This window comes from Sus scrofa, chromosome 13 (genome assembly GCF_054392235.1).
Source record: "Sus scrofa isolate SSC_HxYL_T2T_F1_AM1 chromosome 13, Sscrofa_HxYL_maternal_Yorkshire_Landrace_v2.0, whole genome shotgun sequence".
In the NCBI taxonomy this organism is placed as follows: Eukaryota; Metazoa; Chordata; class Mammalia; order Artiodactyla; family Suidae; genus Sus; species Sus scrofa.
Genome location: NC_139395.1, coordinates 106,065,213 through 106,085,936, shown reverse-complemented (window position 1 = coordinate 106,085,936; position 20,724 = coordinate 106,065,213). Strand labels below are relative to the sequence as shown.

General features: G+C 41.2%; 1 protein-coding gene across 35 annotated transcripts in view; it reads right to left on the bottom strand.

The window, feature by feature from the left end:
• The window catches only part of MED12L (mediator complex subunit 12L), a 354,400-nt gene that overhangs the window by 299,672 nt on the left and 34,004 nt on the right, over window positions 1-20,724 (bottom strand). For all 35 annotated transcript variants that reach the window (XR_014824163.1, XR_014824164.1, XR_014824168.1 and 32 more), the window contains 2 exons: window positions 17,254-17,445; window positions 12,876-13,035 (listed from right to left, as the gene is read on the bottom strand). Coding sequence is in view for 26 of the 35 variants with exons in the window: in XM_084990033.1 (XP_084846159.1) it covers window positions 12,876-13,035; window positions 17,254-17,445 (352 nt within the window). In the remaining 9 variants the exon portion in view is untranslated. The remainder of the gene's footprint in view (window positions 1-12,875; window positions 13,036-17,253; window positions 17,446-20,724) is intronic.

Below are 20,724 nucleotides of genomic sequence, written 5' to 3'. Positions count from 1 at the left end.
CAGGCATTAAGAACTACTTACTTGTCACAGGGATTTTATTTGGAAGATTATGCAGACTTTGAAAATGACTCTAAAACGTAGAATAGGTCTTTTTTAATTAAAAAAAAAAAAGATTTCTATTCATCATGGAATTAACATTCTAGTGCAAATTGCAAAGGGGTCCAGTTTTTATAAGGCATTAAGAAGTTAGTAGCTTAGAGCCCCTTATAAGAACAAGGCACTCTGTGCCCAGTATAAGCCAGTACCAATGTTCTAAAAGCATAAAAACATGCTAACGAATCCGACTAGGAACCATGAGGTTGAGGTTCGATCCCTGGCTTTGCTCAGTGGGTTAAGGATCTGGCATTGCCGTGAACTGTAGTGTAGATTGCAGACACGGCTCGGATCCCGAGTTGCTGTGGCTCTGGCAGAGGCTGGCAGCTACAGCTCCAATTTGACCCCTGGCCTGGGAACCTCCATATGCCGCGGAAGCGGCCCAAGAAATGGCAAAAAGACAAAAAAAAAAAAAAAATGCACTAACGACATACATAAAAACACCTTTCAGAAGATGCACAAGAAACTGGTAACAGCAGTTCCTTCTGAAGTGTGTGATGAGGGGTCCTGTGGGGAGAGCACAGTGAGATGAAACCTCATTACGCCCTTCTGAATATTTTGTGTTTTTCTACCATGGATATGTGTTACCTACTTTTTGGAAAGTTTAAGTCACACAAGCAGCTGTCTTTTCTCAAAACCCTCCTGTTGGTACATTAAGCAACAGGTCTACAAGATGCATGATAAATAAAAACTCATTCTACACTGAAGTTTTTGAAACACCCTTTCTACCGCACCCCAACATCACTCCTTCATCCCAGTCTCACAGGCACTCCTCTAACATGAGCAGCTTGCAAACTCTGTAAGGCAAACAGGACCCAGACAAGAAAGCCCAGGATGGAATTCTCAGTTCTCCCAATTGCCATGGATTTTCTCACTCTCATGTGTAAAATGGAGATACCCAGCTACTTCACAGGGATTTCATGAGGACTCCCCCAAGTAACAGTATATATATATAACCAGTCTGCAGACTACAAAAACTCCTAACAAACGGTTATTTCTGTTGTCTGACAGGTCCCAGGTGTAGACATACAAGTATGTACTGATAGATATGAACAGCAAAGAACTACAATTTTAATTACATTGAGATTCTGATTAGTATTTAAGCATAGATGCTTACTTACTTCAATCTGGAGTCAAAACTAAAAATGACTAGGAAACAGAGAAAACTGTTGAATGGCAATGGGTTCTGAACAGGAAATTCAAGACTAGGTAATTCATCCAAACCAACAAGACCAGAAGAAATGACAATGGCAAAGACCAAAACAAATTCCAAAATACAGTACTCTTAAGAGAACTATAAACGTAACTCCTTTGCTCTCAGTTTACCAGCAAGGAGGATAATTAGCTAATTTAAGGCCAAGAAATATTTTTTAGATAAAAAAAAAAATTCCCAATTTTTACTTAAAGACTAAATTTCTTTAGGACCCAGCTCATATTTAACTCTGACAGAAAACCTCCCTCAATTTTTCCAGTCTCCCCACCATTTCCTAAATGATAACAGATAAAACAAGCAATGACAGTACATAATTAGGTATGCATCTCGTTTCCACAAAAATGTCGTTAAGGTAGCCCCCTTGAAGGCAGAGAGCACAGTCTTCATTTGGTTAGAATTCTTCACAGCTTCTACTCCAATGCAGAGAATCTCAATATATCTTTTTCTAACTAAATCACTCTTTATTCAAGTGAAGTATATTATAAGTTTTCTGAATGCATTTCTCTAAGAAATTCAAAGGCAGTCATAAGCAGACATTACCCTTGATTTCATTAAAAATTTAATCATAAACTCTCTCACACACACACACACACCCACACCTAACAACCACCACTACTACCACATTCTAGCATTCTAACATGCAACAGGCTATAATATTTTTACTTTGTGGTTTTTTTTTTTTTTTCCTTTTCATTTTTGGTTGCCCCACAGCATATGGAGTTCCCAGGCCAGGAATCAGATCCGAGCTGCAGTCTAAGCTGCAGCTTTGGCAACACTGGATCTTTAACCCACTGTGTAGGGGCCGGGGATCAAACCTACATCCCAGTGCTCCCAAGACTCTGCCCATCACAGTGCGCCACAGTGGGAACTCCAACATTTTTACTTTAGAAAAGGCTGAAATGTTTCCAAAAGATAACAATGTGGAATACAGAGTTAGAGTGCAGCATATCATTTGATAGGACTTTTAAGAGTTTATGGAAATCAGGAAAGTACAATAGCAGTTGACAGAGGTTGGGGGAGGAGAGAGAGAGAAAGGGAAGTTTATTCAATGAGGAGAGAGAAGGAAAGGGAAGTTTATTCAATGAGTATAAAGCTTCAATTTTGCAAGATAAAAAAATTCTGGAGATCTGTTACCGAAAAATGTGTAGATAGTTAACATGACTGTATGGTATACATAAAATGGTTAAGATGATAAATTTTATGTGTTTTTTACCATGATTTTTTAGTCTCTGTAAATTTTACATATTCAATTAACCGAACAGCTATACACCTGGAAGAACAGTAAAATTTTTCTAATTTTTGTTAAGGCCCAAGTAGCAAGTACTTGACTTAGAGAAAAGTAAGCTCTTATAATATTATCTTAGAACCAAAATTTTAATGCATTCTCTGAAATTCCTTCAAATCTTTTGCATAAAGCACATTTAACAGCAAGGTGTCTTCCAGAAAAGGTACCAAAAAATAAGAGAGAGAAAGTAATACTTTGGGGCTGAGGTCAGACTTATAGCTAATGTTTTATTTATATCAATGCTACATCTGTGGTGTCTTAGAGACCAATAGCTCTATGTAACTTATTATGAAAATAGCAGCCCACTCTCCATAACACCCCCCCCCCCAATTTCCCATTCTCCAAAAGTCATTATTTTCAACTCTTTCATTCATGGTGTTTCTTTTGTCTACCTCTTTAACTCTAAATAATATACTTGAAGTTGTATTTCCTGATTTTAGGCATTATCTACTGGCTTCCCACCATGGAAGACAATACTCAGCTCTCTTTCACCTCCCACCAAAGGGTTATGTGCTTATGTATTTCCTTTCTTCCTAACATTCAGCAGATTTTAATTCTGAAGCTAGTATATATCTCTGGCAGGGTAAAACAAATAAGTAACCATGTCCTTATTACCAGAAATCATTTCATTGTCCATGTAACAGATGTGAGATAAACGTAAAAGAAATTAATAAGAAAACTTTATCTCTAACATTTCCATTTAACATAAACTGGAATATATCACATACAGATATATACATATCCATCCATCCACTGACAGGGCTTAGATGCCATGACATCCTAGTAGCACTGAGCCCCTTCAGCATCCAGGTCTTGCTTTCTAAATACCATTCACTACAAGAAAGAAATAGGTTCCATGGACAAGGTCCATCTGCTGACTGCAGACCTGGGGCAGAAAAAATGTAAGATGAGCCTGGGACATCTTTCTGTGCCAAAAGCAGAGATGCTCTAAGTCAAATGATGTTGTTGTAGGAAAGGATACAAAAGAGCTTGAAACATCTTCTCTGGCCACCCGTGGGTCAATTTGAACCCTGAAATGAATAATGAGTGTAACTGGTTGTAAAATAATGAATTAATAAATATCTATGGTCTATAACAATAGCCAAAAATTGCAATTACAGAAATTTTTACTCTGAAAACCAATAATCAAAGGAAAAAAATTAGCATTTACTCTGCCTTTTTAGAAAGAATTATGATTTATCACAGTTGATGAGGGAAAGTCCATTTTTACAGAATAATGACAACATCTAGACATTCCCAGTGAAATAACACTTTGGAACTTGGTTCATCAGTAGATGCTAAAACTTTTAAGTGAAAGATTCAGCAATGGGACTGCTGTAGGCACCAAAATTGTACCCATATGCCCTATCCCTTCTATTAGAGAGTAATTTTTACCAGGTAGCCAGAGTTACCTCACCAATTAAAAACCTACATATGTCATGGCTAAGTAAAGCATGCATTTAAATTATGCTTATACAAGCTCATCTGTCCAGCCTTCAGGGTTATGTTCATAGTAAGCAAGGCAGATAGCTCCTTTATGACAAATGAGATAAAAGGAACATGTGAAAATGTGGAGGCAATCTTGACTTGAAACCAAAAGCTTGTCCTGAAGTCAAAAAAAATGTTAGAAGGCACCATCTTCAGGGACCCGAACTGAAAGTAAGCTGGTTGGCTTAGATAAGAAACCGAGCTGTCAATTACGTGTTTGGCGGGGCTTATTTTTGCAGCCTGAATGGCTCAGTGAATATGTCACAAATTAATTACTGATTATGCAAGAAGGGTAGCTGTTTCTTCCATGTATTTGGGGGGCGATAAGGATGGTGGTTCCAAGAGGACAGTCAACCAAGAGAAGTCTCTCATCCAACTGAATGCGACCTCAGGGGTCCAGAAGAAACCACTGTGGGTAAACATAGCAGTTCCCAGGCAGTTTAACATGAAGCATTTTAAGCTTCTTCTAATCTATCTGTCCGAAAAAAGGCCTCATGCCCATGATATGTCTTGTCACTTTTCACCACACTGAACACCCAGCAATTCCTAGCCAGCGTTAGAGTGGCTCACCTTGCAAGCAATTTCATCTGTCTCTCTTTTCTCTGGCACCCTACACTCTGCTATGATCTGCCTGCTTCCCATGGTACCTGTGAGAACAAGAGATCTAGCTCCTCCGATGCTGCTCACAGCCCCTTAGTCCTGCAGCCTGTTCCCTCCCAGCACCTTCTCCCTAACGATGCCCCCCTGCCTCCCCGGCCTTGACCCATGACAGGCACATCCCCCCAGCCGCCACCATGCCACAGCAGGAAGGAAAGGGCAAAGCCCTTCTAGTAAGCCCCCTCCACTGGTGCCAGTGAGTCACTTAACTTCTGAGGCTCAAGTCTCTCATGTTCAAAGTGAAATAATAAAACCTTCCCTGCAAGCATGTTATGATGATTACAAATAATGTCTGTAGAGGTCCAGCACAAGGCGTACCATAATTAACAGAGAGTCCTAGCAGCAGCTGGAGCATACTATTAGCAGTCTGTATTTACGGGCCACTTACTGTGTGGTGGGCACTGCTGTCAACACTTTAGAAGTACTGGCTTATTTCATCCTCAGAAGATACTGTCGATTATACCCATCTGACAGACAGGAAGCTGAGGGCAGTGTTGTAACAGCAATGAGAGTAACAGAACGTCCTTGCACGGCTCCCCATCCTTCACCAGACAGAACCTCACACCCTACTCTGGCAGACAAGCCTCCTCACAGCCTTTCATCATTGCCCCACTGCTGACTGTTGTGTCAGGTGAAAATTAACCCTGGCAGTTCTACGTCAAACTGCTTGATGACCCTGTTTCTCTGCAGACACCATTCGTCTGGTGGAAATGCCCTTTCCTCCCAGTAGCTCCCGACTCTGGCCTCCTAGGAAATGCTGCTTCTTCCAAAATTGTGTTCAACTGTCACTTCCTCTGTGACTTGCCTGGGCTTCCCAAGGCCCCCTGGGACTCCCTCCATATCTTATTCTCTTTACTGTTCACTCTTCCTTCCTCCCCAGATGTCTAGTCTGTTTGGCTAGACCCCCCTCCCCCCGCTGGTGAACATGAGCGGGCAGTGACTGCATTCTCCCGCTCCATCCCCACCAACCAGTACAGCACCTGGCACAGGCTCCAGAGCCTACTTTGAACACAAGTGTTGAGGGGCTCCATGCACCCACCTGTGCATCAGTGTCCTCATCTGAGAACTGGGGACAATGTATCTCCCTCATAGAGCTCCTGAATAATAAATCAGAGTGGACAAAACAGACATAGAGCCTGGCCAGTGCTAAGAAATGGGAGCTCTGGGGAGGGGCCATCTGCTCTCACGACAGCAAACCCCGCCTTAGGGTCCAACAGCAAACGGAGGACATCTCCCCAAGACTGGAGAGCTCATTTTCACTGCACATAGCAGGAACTGATTCAGTCTAGGCGTGTAAGGAGCACCCAAATCCCCCTAGTGGTGGAGGGAGGGGGAAATCCCACCACTGGTCAAGAAATGTTCACTGATGCAGTGATAGCAGTAATGGTAGCAAGCATAAGAGGTGATACAATGCGTTAACTCAGCAACAATAAGCCTCCTTATTGCAGGGGAAATTCCTACAACGTCCTGTGTCACTCACTACCAAGTCCTGTTTCCCAATCAGTTCAAAGATTTTAATTATATAACTCTCGTGTAAGTTTCACCTATTTTTAAGTATTAGCTAGCCCATTTTAAATGCTTTTCTCTGGTGAGCTCGAAATTATTCAGTTAAACCGAAACTTCATTCAATTCTAAAAAATATCAGAAAGCAAATTCTGTACTAGGTCTGCTGTTCTTTCCTGCCAGTCTGTAAGGCTCACTTATTAGACAGCATTTTCAAAACATCACATCCACCTGTAACCTCTTAATTTTTTCAGTCTCATGAAGATAGAGAATTACAGTATCTTCCAAGCTTCCCTAATTCACCTCTATTTAAAACTCTGCTGTTAGGATTTATCCAAGTCAAATATTTGTTTGCGCTCCCCCCACCCCCCAGCCCCCCGCGCAGAATTACACGTGAAACCTCACCCAGAAACTCAAGGCCCCTCTGATTTTTGGGATACACATGGCACAGGAACATCTTTGCCTGCTGCAAGCTCCCCAGGGCAGCAAAACATTTAATCTCCATTTGAGATCTGTAACTCTGCAAAATGACAGCGAGAGTTTCTGTGCTGCTACATTTAAAGAATTTACACGACAGGTCTGTTCCCTTGTTGCTGTTAGCCCACTTAACTTTAGGAAAAACTCTCTTCAATAAAATCAAACAGCAGTGCTTTATAGCTCTGTTCCAAGGCTGAATGTGAGAACTGAAAATAAAACATATGTTTCTATTACAAAGGAATAAAGGCCATTTCTCCTGAAAACACTTTACAAATCCTAAGAACGATCATCAAGACAATGGAAGCCATAAAACCAATGCCAGAAAATGGTGACACTCGATAGTCAATCTTGCCCCAAACATGCTGAATGATACTTTTTCACTATCAAAGCCAGAACATAGAAACTATTACTGCAAGTTAATCTTCTGAAGTGTATGCAGTTTAATCCAATTCAACACATATATATGAGTGTACTTGCTTGGCTGTATAGCTTGCTTGGAGTGTGAAATTTGCTACATTATGGCTGTGTCTACACAGCCAAATGCTTCCAAATGCACTGTATCATTTGCTTCAAGATGCTGAAGAAGGTGCTGAAGGCAAAGTAAAAAGTGAGACTGATCAGGTGTAAGAGAGTGCTAGCAAACCAAGATCGGACATTTGAAACCAACCACGTGCTCTTTTCAGGCAGTAAAAACAGTACACGACAACTGCATTTTAAAAATATATAAGAATAGAGGCAGAGCAGTTGGATATTACCAAGTTAAATTACCTATTCATTACGAAGGGTGAAACAGTAACTTTGCAGTAGAGAAATCGGGTAGGTGCCACCTTACCCAAAAGCTCAAGGTTATCACCGCTGATGATGGGACAACGTGATGGTCGGTACTGAGATGCTCACAGACAGCCTCATTTCTGTGATCCTCCCAGCAAGTGAGCAGTGTGAGTCCAATCAGGAGCAACTGGACAAACACAAATCAAAGGACATTCTACAAAAGAACTGGCTTGCTCCCTTCAAAAACATCAAAATCAAGATAAAGAAAGGCTAAAGAACATGATAATTAAAGGCCATGTGGATTAAGGTTGAGGAGACCATGTCTGGAGAGACTAAAGACTTGCTTTCAGTCACTCAGCCACACAGCGGCAGAGCCTGGAAGAGTACAGCCCAGACGCCAGACCTAAGAGGTTAGGGGTGAGTTCCTAAAATTCATGCATTTTTAAAGTATGATCAGCCTTGGGAGTTCCCGTCGTGACGGGAACTCAGCACGACGGGAACAGATCTGACTAGTATCCACGAGGATGCAGGTTTGATCCCTGGACTTGCTCAGTGGGTTAAGGATCCGGCATTGCTGTGAGCTATGGTGTAGGTCGCAGACGTGGCTCAGATCCCTCGTGCTGTGGCTATGGTGTAGGCCAGCCGGCGGCTACAGCTCCATTCAACCCCTAGCCTGGGAACCTCCATATGCTGCAGGTGTGGCCCTTAAAAGCCAAAAAAAAAAAAAAAAAAAAAAAGTATTCTCAGCCTTGAGCATTTTTTAGGTCAGACAAGGGTAGAAGGCAAATGACCTTCAGGGATTTAATACTTTTTAGTAGGAATAATCATCAAGACCATGTAATACTTTGTAAAAAACTGAGCAGAATAACAGAATCATGTATGTTATATGGCTTATGAAAGAAGAGAAAACACAGCTAGTGAGTGAAGATAATCAACCATCTGCTGTGGGTGTGCAAATAATAGAAATTTTAGCTGAGGGGAGGTCAGGGGTTAGAAAGTAATCCCCTCAAAGAGTAAGGAATCCAACAAGAAGCCCACAATGTTCTGGTCTAGACACTGGAGCTAGGCTTCCCTCTGTTTGGTAGAGGAAATCATATGGTCCTGGTGATATATTCGTATCCGGGATGCCTAAAAATGCTAAATACATGATTTTCACAAATAGTGAGAGCCTATCAGACTTCTGTTTGTCCTAACATTGTTTTACATTTGGCAGAATTATTCCTGTATCATCTCTTTTTTTTTTTTTTTTTTTTTTTGCCTTTTGGTGACAGTGAAAATCAGATTAAACTGAACGTTAAGGAAAACATGAACGGGAACAAGTTACCAAAATACACGAAGAGCATCTAAGAAATGGAGGAACAGTCCCACCATTATAGCTGGTGCTGCTTTAAGTTTCAAGGATTACAAATTGGGGCAAATTGGTTGTAGCGGGAGGCGGGGGGGAAGGGGATCACGGTTCCCACTAGGACACAGTGGGTTAAGAATCCAACTGCAGAGGCTCAGGTTGCTGAGGAGGCTCAGGTTTGATCCCTGGCCAGGTTCAGTGTGTTAAAGGATCTGGCATTGCCACAGCTGTGGCTTGGAGTCAATTCTTGGCCAGGAACTTCCATATGCTACGGGTGTGGCCATTTAAAAAAATAAAAATCATACATGCACACATACACACACACACAAATGCTTCAAGCCTAATTATTCATTTATTTGTCTTAAAAATTACTAAGCATCTTCTGTATGTCAAGTACTGTCCTAGGACATCCAGCATAGAACAAATCTGACAAAATTTCTCATGAAGAAACACTATAGTTGAGAGTCAGTACAGATAGGTGACCAATAAATTGAAATGTAACACCAGATGGCATTAAGAGCTATGAAGAAAAATGAAGTAGGCCAAGATGACAGAGTGACAGGGAGATGATACTTTGGCTAGAGTGGTTAAGAAAGCTTCTCCTGGGAAGTGTGCTCTGAGCTACAGTGGTTGTGGGGAGAGGGAGCAGGCCAGGGGAAATCTGAGGGTAGGAGGGAGAGCAGCACCCACAAGTCAGTGCCTGAAGTTGCTACAGGAACAGGTTGCTGGTGCTGGCTGAGGTACTGGGCTGAGAGAGATAGGCAGCCATGAGTGGATGCTGAGCCTAGGCATGGACCTTGATTTAATGTTCTAACAAGATCACTCTGGCTGCAAAATAGAAAGTTGTCATCAAAGGAGCAAAAACAAAAACAAGATCAGGTACAGGCCCTGCAATAAAGAGCACAGGCAATGGTGGCGGTGGTGGTGGTGATAATGCCCTGGGCCAGGGTAGCGGCAGTGGAAGGAGGATCCTGATTACATTCTGAAAGTAAAGTTATGGAGTTTCCCTTGTGGCTCAGTGGCAATGAACCTGCCTAGTATCTATGAGGACGTGGGTTTGATCCCTAGAACTGTTCAGTGGGTTAAAGATCAGGCATTGCCATGAGCTGCAGCGTAGGTCACAGACATGACTTGGATCCGGCATTGCTGTGGCGGTGTCAGACAGCAGCTGCAGCTCTGATTCAACCCCTAGTCTGGGAAATTCCATATGCCACAGGCACGGCCCTAAAAAGACACACATACAAAAAAAAAAAAAAAAAAGAAAGAAAGAAAGAAAGTAAAGTTAACAGGGTTGCTGAGGGAGTAAATGCAGAATTTTGAGAAAAAAATAAAGGCCCAGAATGATCATACATCTCTTAACCTTGTCTACCTGGTGACTACTTGTAACATTTGCTAAGGAGAAGTCTGAGGATGGAGCAAGTTTAGGGATGGTGAGAAATGAGGACTTTGATATGATAGATATCAGGTTTCCAATGCCTATTCCTCATCAAAGTAGGGGAGCTAGTAAACAACTAGATATCCAGGTTGTGGGGAGAAATATTAGTAAATGCAATAGAGACATGTAGATAGATAGATAGATAGACAGACAGACAGACATAGAGAAGAATCACACATATGCATCTGTGAATGAATGAAGGAGAGTTCAAGAAGGAAAACGTGGAAAAGGGGAAAAAGAAACGAACACTGTACTGTATCTACTTTAGCACCATTTGAAAATATTGTAATGAGAGTATACTACTTTAATTAAAAAAGGGAGCATTTCTTTTGTTTCCCCCCAAAAAATAATAAGCTGATGAAAAAAATTAGGCATATAGAATTAATAAAAGACTACTATGAAAACAGCACTCGGAGATAACCACTGTTAACTTTGTGGATTATTTCCTTCCACTTTTTTCTTGACATTTACATATGTACACTACACAGTTTCGTTTTTTTCTTAAGTACAGTTCATTTTTGCTAGTTCTAACACACATGAGACAATGCTCCACTCAAAGGTAGCAGCTGTGGAATTAGACCATTATTTTGTTTTGAATTTACATTCTCATGCTTTTAAGAGTGTCTCCACTCTCCAGTTCTTTTTTTCTTTTTGCTATTTCTTTGGGCCACTCCCACGGCATATGGAGGTTCCCAGGCTAGGGGTTGAATTGGAGCTGCAGCCACTGGCCTACGCCAGAGTCACAGCAATGCTGGATCCGAGCCGCGTCTGCAACCTACACCACAGCTCACGGCAACGCCGGATCGTTAACTCACTGAGCAAGGGCAGGGACCGAACCCGCAATCTCATGGTTCCTAGTCGGATTCGTTAACCACTGCGCCATGACGGGAACTCCTTTTTTTTTTTTTTCAACTGTCCAGTTCTTTAAGTCACTGCCCCCCCCCACCTGCTTCTGCTCCCAAACACTTCACCCCCAATTCACTCATCTAGGATGGTGACTGGTACCTGAGGACATTTTCACTTTCCATCCCTGTACCTCAGAGTTTTGCAATTGGGGGGGTCTCCCTTAGAATATGCTAAGTATGGGGAGTTCCCTTCATGGCTCAGTGGTTAATGATCCGGACTAGGATCCATGAGGATGAAGGTTCGATCCCTGGCCTCATTCAGTGGGTTAAGGATCCGACACTGCCGTGGTCTATGGTGTAGGTCGCAGACGTAGCTTGGATCCCTCATTGCTGTGGCACAGGCTGGCAGCTACAGCTCCAATTCGACCCCTAGCCTGGGAACTTCCATATGCCACAGGTGCAGCCCTAAAAATAAATAAATAAATAAAATCTTAAGTATGTCTTCATTTCACAAAGAATTATTTGCAAACCTAATCCTTAAGTAGACATCTTCATATATAATTTTCTGTGCACATTTCTAAGTAGCATCAACCTTTCCCAAAGCACATTTTAGCACTGCCTCAAGGAGTCACTGTCTAGTCACTAAAAGAGCAAAGACTGACTGAAAAAAGTTCCCCTTCAGTTCATTTAACAAATAAATATATACCTACCCAGGTCAACATATTGGCAGGAGATGACAGACAAAAATTTTAAATGATAATTTCAGTTAGAGAAATGTGCTGTGAATAAAACAGCAATACCTAAGAACATAACTGGAAAGAAGGTGAGAAAGAGAGAGAATGCAATTTTAGCGAGGTGGCCAGGGAAAATCTCCTGGGGAAATGACACTTGAGCCAAAGCCACAGTGAAGAGAAGAAGGCTGCAAACACCCTGAAGAAGAGCAACCCAAGGACAGAGACAAGAAATGCAGAGGTCCCTGGAAGGGAAGGAGTGTGGCATGTTGAAGGGACACAAGGAAGGCCATGCAGCCAGAACACCCCAGGAAGAAGGGGCAGATCGCGGACAGCACCGACACCTGTGGAAAAGAATCTGGATCTTTATTCTAATTATAATGAGAAACTAGTATAAAGCTATAAACAGAGACACGATTTGATTTAGGCTTATCGATCAGGGTGGCGGTTGTAGAGAGACTAGAACGTTAGAAGCAGAAATAAAGATGGGGAGACCAGTTAGGAGGCTGCCACTGTCTCCAGCCAAGAGATGGAGTGGCTTGAAGCAGCATGTCAGTCACTGTGGTGGTCAAGTGTTCAGACACAGGACACATTTGGGGGTTAGAGCGACAGGACTTGCTGACAGAATCAGGAATCTGTGCCTGAGGGAACAGGACCAGCATGCCCCTCATCCAAACACCACAAGTGACTTCTGGCCTCATTAATGGACCTTCTCAGTACTCACCTCGCTAGGCTGCGTACAGAATGCACAGACAACAACTACTTACGTTATCAATGACAAATATACAATATGTCAGAGTTCCTGCTGTGGCACAGTGGGTTAAAGACCCAGAGTTGTCTGTGTCAGTGCAGGTTCAATCCTTGGCCTGGTACAGTGGGTTAAAGGATCTGGCGTTGCTGCAACTGTGACGTAAATCACAGCTGTGGCTAGGATTCAATCCCTGGCCTATGAACTTCCATATGCTGCAGGTGTGGCCGAGAAAGAAAAAATTAACATAAAAAAATTTTTAAATATCATATTGTCTCACTTACCCAAATTGGGATCGGTAGTCTGGCGCTTCTTAATTTTTGCTTCAGAAATAGCAGAATAATAGGCACAAGTCATCTTGATCAGCCACGTTGCTCGAACCATTGGCACTGAATATTTAGCTAAATACGCAAAAACATCTTCTTTTTTACTAAGGATGGGAACCTAGAAACAAATAACGTATGTATAATAGTCACATATTATGTTCGTGGCTAGGCTAACCTAAAGGGGAGAGACAAAAAAGATTGCATGTTCTGGCTGGCTATGAGAAAATACATCCGTCTTGGATTTTCAATCAGAACGTGCAGTTTACAAGAAAACATTTTATGCAAATTTTAAGAAAAAAGAATCAAAACTTATGTTTAGCATCTTGGCAACCCAGTTTTATCAGCTGCACCTTTTCATTTATAAAAACAAATTATTTTCAAACCTTCAGATGCCAAAAGCTACTCATCAACAAAATAGGGAAAATAATTTCATGATAGTCCTCCAAGGAGTTTACTCAAAATTAGAAGGGACAGATCAAGTGAAAACTTTCTGACCATAACATTTCATAAGAGTAACAATTTCCACAGAGCTTCTAAAGGTGCCGTTAGCCCTATATTTAAAATAGAGGCTAAAATGATGGATCAGTGAATCTGCTAATAAACACTGAGCTAGAAATAGCTGGGTAATTAATCCACTGGTTGAAAGTAGGCACTTGAGGCAGTTAATTATTTCTTCCAGACCACAAAGGTACTATTTAGCAATTAGTATCCCAATGTACTGCAGAACCGCTTGAAACAGTTAATCCACTCTGCTAGAATTCCTTATAAATAGCCTAGGAATAGCCCATTCATCTATATATGATCCACTCAATTTATGAATACAGAGTAACACAGTGGACAAAGTCTATGTTGGCTGCAATGCAGCAGGATGGGAAAAGTGAGACTGAGAAAGAGGCACACCCCCCACACCAGCAATGAGCCAAAAAAAAGCAAGCATTTTTTTGTACATGGCTCACCCTTTAAAACAGGCTATTTCTTCCCAAAGAAATATCAAGCTGCTCCAATGATGAAGGAAAGCTGCCTGGTTGGACACTTCAATGCAGTGTGTCCATATACTGTTTTTTACAGGCAACTTAATAGACTTTTGATCATGTGCAGTTCCTGCCTTGCTTGCTGACTTTAGAACATAACCTAGACAGAGACAACTACAATGCACACACAAAACTAAAAGGGAGGTGAAAGTAACATAGGCTAAGGCTGTAAAACTTCCTCTCTGTGGACCATAGTGATACATTTTAACATGAAAGTGTCCTGAAAATTTAGCTTACAAGGCCCAATCTTTCATGGAGTACAAGGCTCTGGATTTACTATCCGTTTGGGCCCAGGGATAAGAAAAGTGCAGACTTGTATGTTCAGTTGAAGACTGGGGCTGCTGCTTTTCACCAGAACAGCAAGTCTAGTATCGAGGGGTTGAACCTTAGCTAGCAAGTTCAGGTTGCCTTTCATTCAGAGGTACCAAAAGACTATATGTAAGATCAAGGCCTAAAAAATAGGCACATGCAAAAACTAAAGTTAGCATCTCCAAAGAAACATTACTCATAGCATCTTTATAGATACCTAAAGATTTCTTTTTCTTTTTTTTTTTTTGTCTTTTTGCTATTTCTTGGGCTGCTCCCGCGGCATATGGAGGTTCCCAGGCTAGGGGTCTAATCGGAGCTGTAGCCACTAGCCTACGCCAGAGCCACAGCAACGCGGGATCCGAGCCGTGTCTGTAACCTACACCACAGCTCACGGCAACGCCGGATTGTTAACCCACTGAGCAAGGGCAGGGATCGAACCCACAACCTCATGGTTTCTAGTCGGATTCGTTAACCACTGCGCCACGACAGGAACTCCAAGAATTTCTTTTGAACAGTAACTGAAGGGGTCAGGGAGACATTCTGAACATGTAAAACTGAGTCTCACATTAACAGCACAAGGCAAACCTCTAGTTCACTGCCCCTACTAGCAGACCACTAAGAGAAATGGTTGGCTTGGATCAAAGACTTTAGAATTCAGAAGGACATATGTGAAGAAAATTATTTAATTAAAAGAAAAAGACACATTTTGACAGTTTTGTCAAATTTATAGTTTGGGCCAACTCAGGACGGAAACTATGTTTACACTGAAGTATGACTTCCTATAGTGATGGATTCCATTTTCAGCCAAGAAACCATCAGACTTCAACTTGTAGCTGAATCTAGGCAACCAACGGGCAGCTGTTTGGTTTCTAAATCAAGCTGGAACTGCATCTAACTACCAAAAGAAAACTAAGACACCTAGCATGTGATGATTTTCCATCCACAAAAGGGCTGCCCTTGTCCTGCCATCATTACCCTCAGCCATCCTCTGTTGAGTAAGTGGCAGTAGAGGCAAAGAGAAATTCCAGAGACCACAATCATCAAAGTCACCTGAGGTGAACACGTCACTCCTAGTGAACTGTTCAAGAGCGGGAAGTACATCCCTAGGAGCAAGAATTTTCCTTTTCCAAACCTAGTGAAGACCGTGATTGAATTACAAGGCCTTTTCACGGGCCATTGTTGACCTCTCTGTGGCTAAATACTTGGGGCACCATGGAGCTTTACAGTCACAGAAACCAGGTCCAGAAACCTGATCCATCCCACACAGGAAACTATTTTGAATTCTAGATCAGAGCTGGAAGATAACTCAGGATCTTAGCAAGAAAATGAAGATGTTCTGCATTAAGCCACCTCACAGATAAATACCAGACATTTTTAAAGAAGTCTTTAAACTTTCTAATATGAAGAACATGCAGAGAATGCAACCTTTTACCCAACTCAGAAGAGCTCTAGCCGTCTCAAGATGAAATGCTGAGCAAGGGATGGGAATGAGTGACTCTTGGAATGCCTAAGAAGGGAATACTTCCAAGTATATTCAATGGCATTATGAAGAAAACATCTTTAACTTTGCAAAGAATTAATGTCAGGGCTTCCCAGAGGGACACCTGACTTGGCCAGAGGCAGCTCCTTATAAAGAGAGAAGAATACTGGCTAATACACTGCACTGAAACTCACCTCCCTCCTGGAAGATGACAGACCATTACATCCCTAAAGCAAGGGCGGCAATTCCTCACCAGTGCTTGCTTTCAGAAAACACCCCAAACAATGCATTCTAAAAGCTTATGAAAAAGGAGAACCTGAAAAGAAAGATGCCAGGCTGGCTACATAGGAGTTTGAAGGTTCTAGCCAACATGGACAGTATGAACTTCTGGCAGAAAGCCACCGGACACTAAAAGCCTTTGCCGTCCACAGCCCTCAGATACAATTCAAAGGCCAGGGCAGGCCCACATGCTAAACGTTCGCTGTTGGAAAAGAAATGCCATTCGGTCCAGCCAGACAGAAGCACTACCTTAGTAGCAAGAGAGGGTTAGGCTGTTGCTTTTAATCATAAAAATCTACAAAAAGGCAATGCAATGCTGATTCTAGGGCAAAATAAAGCCACTTGGGAGCTACAGGCACTATTTTCAAAGAATTGCTTTAGAAAACAAACGTGCAAATAAACACAAAGGAGCTCTCCTCTAAACTGGGCCTGCATCAAGCCACTAATGAAAACTTAAGAACAGAAGATGGGCGCCCCGGAAATCCTTTAGTTTCAGGGGAGATGAGAAAGACCTGGGGGATTGTTTGAAATGTGTATAAGAAGTCAGAGATCAAGATTAAGAGGGAGGTTTCTAGCTCTCATCTAAATTTCAAAAGACATTTCATATTGGGGGGGCTATAAGATTGTTGAATCTGTGTAGTATTTCCCACTTGAGGAAAATGATCAAAGGCAAAGATTTTAGAAGAACCTTCCCTTCCCTCCCCCCACCCCCACTCTTAAAAAAGCTGGGGGCTATGAATAAGCCTGCCCAGTTTGCTCTGAAACTTTTTCAAAGACGTTTTTTCCAAGCACACACAGAATCACTACCTTTATCTCACTTGTTCAGAAGGAGACTTGGTCTGAGAATTTGGAAGAATACTTTTCAAGGGAAGGAAATAAATTAAAGCAAGGATTTCTATTTAACACATTTTGGACATCCTGGCCCAAGAAAACTGAACCTGCAACAGAAATAACTGAAGTCTCACTGTCTGTTCTTGATTTTAAAATCTTGTCTACCTAATATCCGCATAAGCAGCCTCCTGTGTGGAATGTTAGGTCTCTAGATGTTGCAGTACCACATGCCGCCAAAATGAGGGCAGGCAGCTATGGGCAGCACACACCTGGTACGGGATACCTGCCAATGAGACTTTTCAGTTTTGGAAAGAATTGGGGAAAAGAAATATGTACTTGAACATCATCTCAAATGTCTTCATTTCTATAAGGCCTCAATTAAAACAATGCAAGAAATTCTTAATACCTTTTTTGCCAAAATAGCAAGTGGTTTATTTCCTGCTAAGTCAGAGAACCAACTATGAATCGCACTCTGGGATCGAGCAGGAACCAGCCAGTAATTATCTTTAGTGTTAACTTGTGGTTTCTTCTTCCCGGTGTCCTGGAAAGTGTTAAGCTTTAGTTTCTCAGCTAATATGCTGCTGAAATAAGCGCCAATCTGTGGAAACAAAAAAAGGAAAAGAAAAAAAAAAGGTGCAAGACAATAAGCAAATTATGTTAGTAATCTGCATATCAGTATTTTATTTTTTTTTATTGTGGATTTAGTTGAAAATCTTCAAAGAGCCCACCAAAAATAAAACGGGAATTTAAGTCCTGGAAGCCAAGAGTTGTGATTTCCTTACACTAACATAAGGCAAAAGCTCCCACGGCACCTTTGTTTCACGATTAACAAGTAGTTCAAGGAAAAAAGAAGAGCCTTTGAAAATCTCTGTAAGACAAAATTAATTACATCCCTAATAAATTTCAAGAGACTGGATTCTGCTTTCATCTTCAGCTATACCTCTTTTTCACAGTACACACCCACTTGGAGAGAATCTTTTTCCTTCGAGGTTTTGCATATAAGAACAGAGCCTAGTAATCACACAGTAATCATTCTTTTTCTCATTTCATCTTAACAGCACATATTTTTGGAAAGGAAGCTCAGTATTTACACCCGGTGCTTTAAAAAAAAAAAAAAAAAAAAAAAGAGTCTGGAGAAATCTAATTTATTTAAATGGCAAATTACAAAAGGTTCAATTAAATTAAGTATTCAACATTTTTGATTGGGCTGCCAGTGTTACAAGTGTTTCAAGAGAAAGCTAGAGTTGCTTGCTCTGAATGGAGCAGACTAGCAAAGGGAGCTTCTGCGAATGACTAGCATTTTCATACAAACCGAATTAAAAGAGAAGAAAGGAAAGAAAAGGGACAAGAAGGATGGGGATTGAGTAATATCTGAAAATTAAATGAATCCACAGAAAACCTGTTGGAATTTCCAAGAATCCTCTCACAGGATCACATTTTGTCCCCTGGGAATTCTTTAATAACAGGATGTAGACAATTTCTTTTTTCTTTTTTTTTTTTTTTTGGCCACACGTGGACAACAATTTCTAATAAGTATCTTCGGTAAAGTTAGCAGACGATGGCAACCATGATTAAAATAAAATACCTACCCCGCTGAAGCAAAATAAGAACCACTACCTTAGTTAATGGTCATGAGTCAATAAACAATTAGTCTACAGGTTGGAACACAGTTGTAAGCAATTAGCCAAGTTTATCTACCAGGGTAAAAAGCTTCTTTTTTAGTGTGAATCGGCATTCCTTGATCCTTGTTTGTGATTGACGTACAAGTAAAAAAAAAGCCTGTTTTGCTGTGTTGCTGTAATGTGGTAATAAAAATGAGAAAAAAAGAAGTCTGAGCCTTATTTTTTTAAACAACTTCATAGTACTTTTTTTTTTTTTTTTTTTTTTTTTTTGGCCATACCCATGGCATGCATAAGTTCCCAGGCTAGGGATGAAACCCAAGCCACAGCAATGACAACACCAAGTCCTTATCTGCCAGGTCACCAGGGAACTCCTAAACATCTTCATAGTTACGCTTTTTTAAGCAAAGTTTGAAGAATGTCCAGAGAATAAATTAAATACAAAAATCCAGCCCAAAATAGCTGCTTGAAAACAAGCAGCCAAGAGTAACGAATTGCTTAATTTTAAATTCCTCTATCAATATTTGGTCTTTGCACCAACGGCACAAAACACTTACCTGTGTAGATATATTTTAAAGGTCTCTTACTAGCAACTATGCACGAGTGACAATTTTAATCATAATAAAAACGGTATAAAATAATTTTTAGGGAGTTCCCATTGTGGTTCAGTGGAAATGAACCTGACTAGTATCCATGAGGATGAGGGTTCAATCCCTGGCCTCAATCAGTGGGTTAGGGATTGGTGTTGCCATGAGCTTGGTGTAGGTCAAGGATGAGGCTCGGTTCTCCCATTGCTGCAGCTCCGATTTGACCCCTAGCCAGGGAACTTCCATATGCCACAGGTACGGCCCTAAAATGAGAAAAAAAAAGTTTTACCTACTCTGAGTACTATCAGAAGAAGAATATCCTCAGTGATCTGAAAAGATTATTCAATTAAATCAAACCAATCATTAAAGAGATTTATAAAAATTGTTTTTAAAAAAAGGTCTGGGCAATGTCTTTTTCAATTATATTCTTTTTTTTTTTTTGCTTTTTAGGGCCACACTTGTGGCCCTAAAAATTTCCCAGGCTAGGGGTCGAATCAGACCCCTATGCCACAACCACAGCAATGTGGGATCTGAGCCATGGCTGCGACCTACATCACAGTTCATGGCAAAGCAGGATCTTTAACCCACTGATTGAATCCACATCCTCATGGATGCTATTCAGGTTCATAACCCAGTGAGCCACAATGGGAACTCCCTTCAATTATATTCTTTTCTGTGAATAATGGCAATGGAACATAGTAACTGTATATGTGTTTTACTTCCCAACAAACTTTGTGAACAACTACGTAACTGTAAACAAAGACAAAGTTCCCCAAAGAGCAAGAGCAGAGAAAATGCACATTAGGACTCAAAAAAAATAAAATAAAAATATGATTATACATTTAATTTTACTATAACAGCAATATATTCACATTATTCCAAAATCAATAAAGTAAAAGCCTCGAAAGTTCCCACTGTGGCTCAGCAGGTTAAGAACCCAACACAGTATCCGTGAGGATGCAGGTTCATTCCCTGGCCTTTCTCAGCAGGTTAAGGATCCAGCAGTGCCTCAATTTGCAGCAAGCTACAGCATAGGTCACAGGTGCAGCTCAGATCTGGTATTGCTGTGGCTGTGGCAAAGCCTGGTAGCTGCATTTCAGATTCAGCTCCTAGCCTGGGAACTTCCATTAAGCCGTGGGTGCAGCCATAAAAAGAAAAAAAAAAAAAAAAAAGGTATGAGCCTTATTCCCAAGCCCCAGTGCCTACCCCCAACTAACAGCCTTGATTAGTTTACGTGTCTTTACAGTGTATCTTCATGTGAATACACATGAACAAGCATGAATATACTATCTTTCTCTTTCTTATATCTATACCTCATTATACATTGAGTAAATGTCTGAGAGCCTTCCATATCAGCATAGTGAGAGCTTCCTCACTCATTTTTATAGACCTAGTAATGTACCATGTAGACGTACCACATTTTATTTAATGAGGCCTCTGTTAATGGACATTTGGAGTGTTTGTCTCAAACTTTTGCTATTACTAGTCACCTTAAAATGAACAGCCTTTCCTATTTGTTATTTCATACATGTAGAGCTATAGTTTTCAGATAAATTTCCAGAATTCGGATTGTATGCTTCTATAATTCAGGGGGTGGGGATGGGTGGCCATGCCTGTGACATGTGGAAGTTCCAGGGCCAAGGACTGAACCTGCGCCACAACAGCAACCTG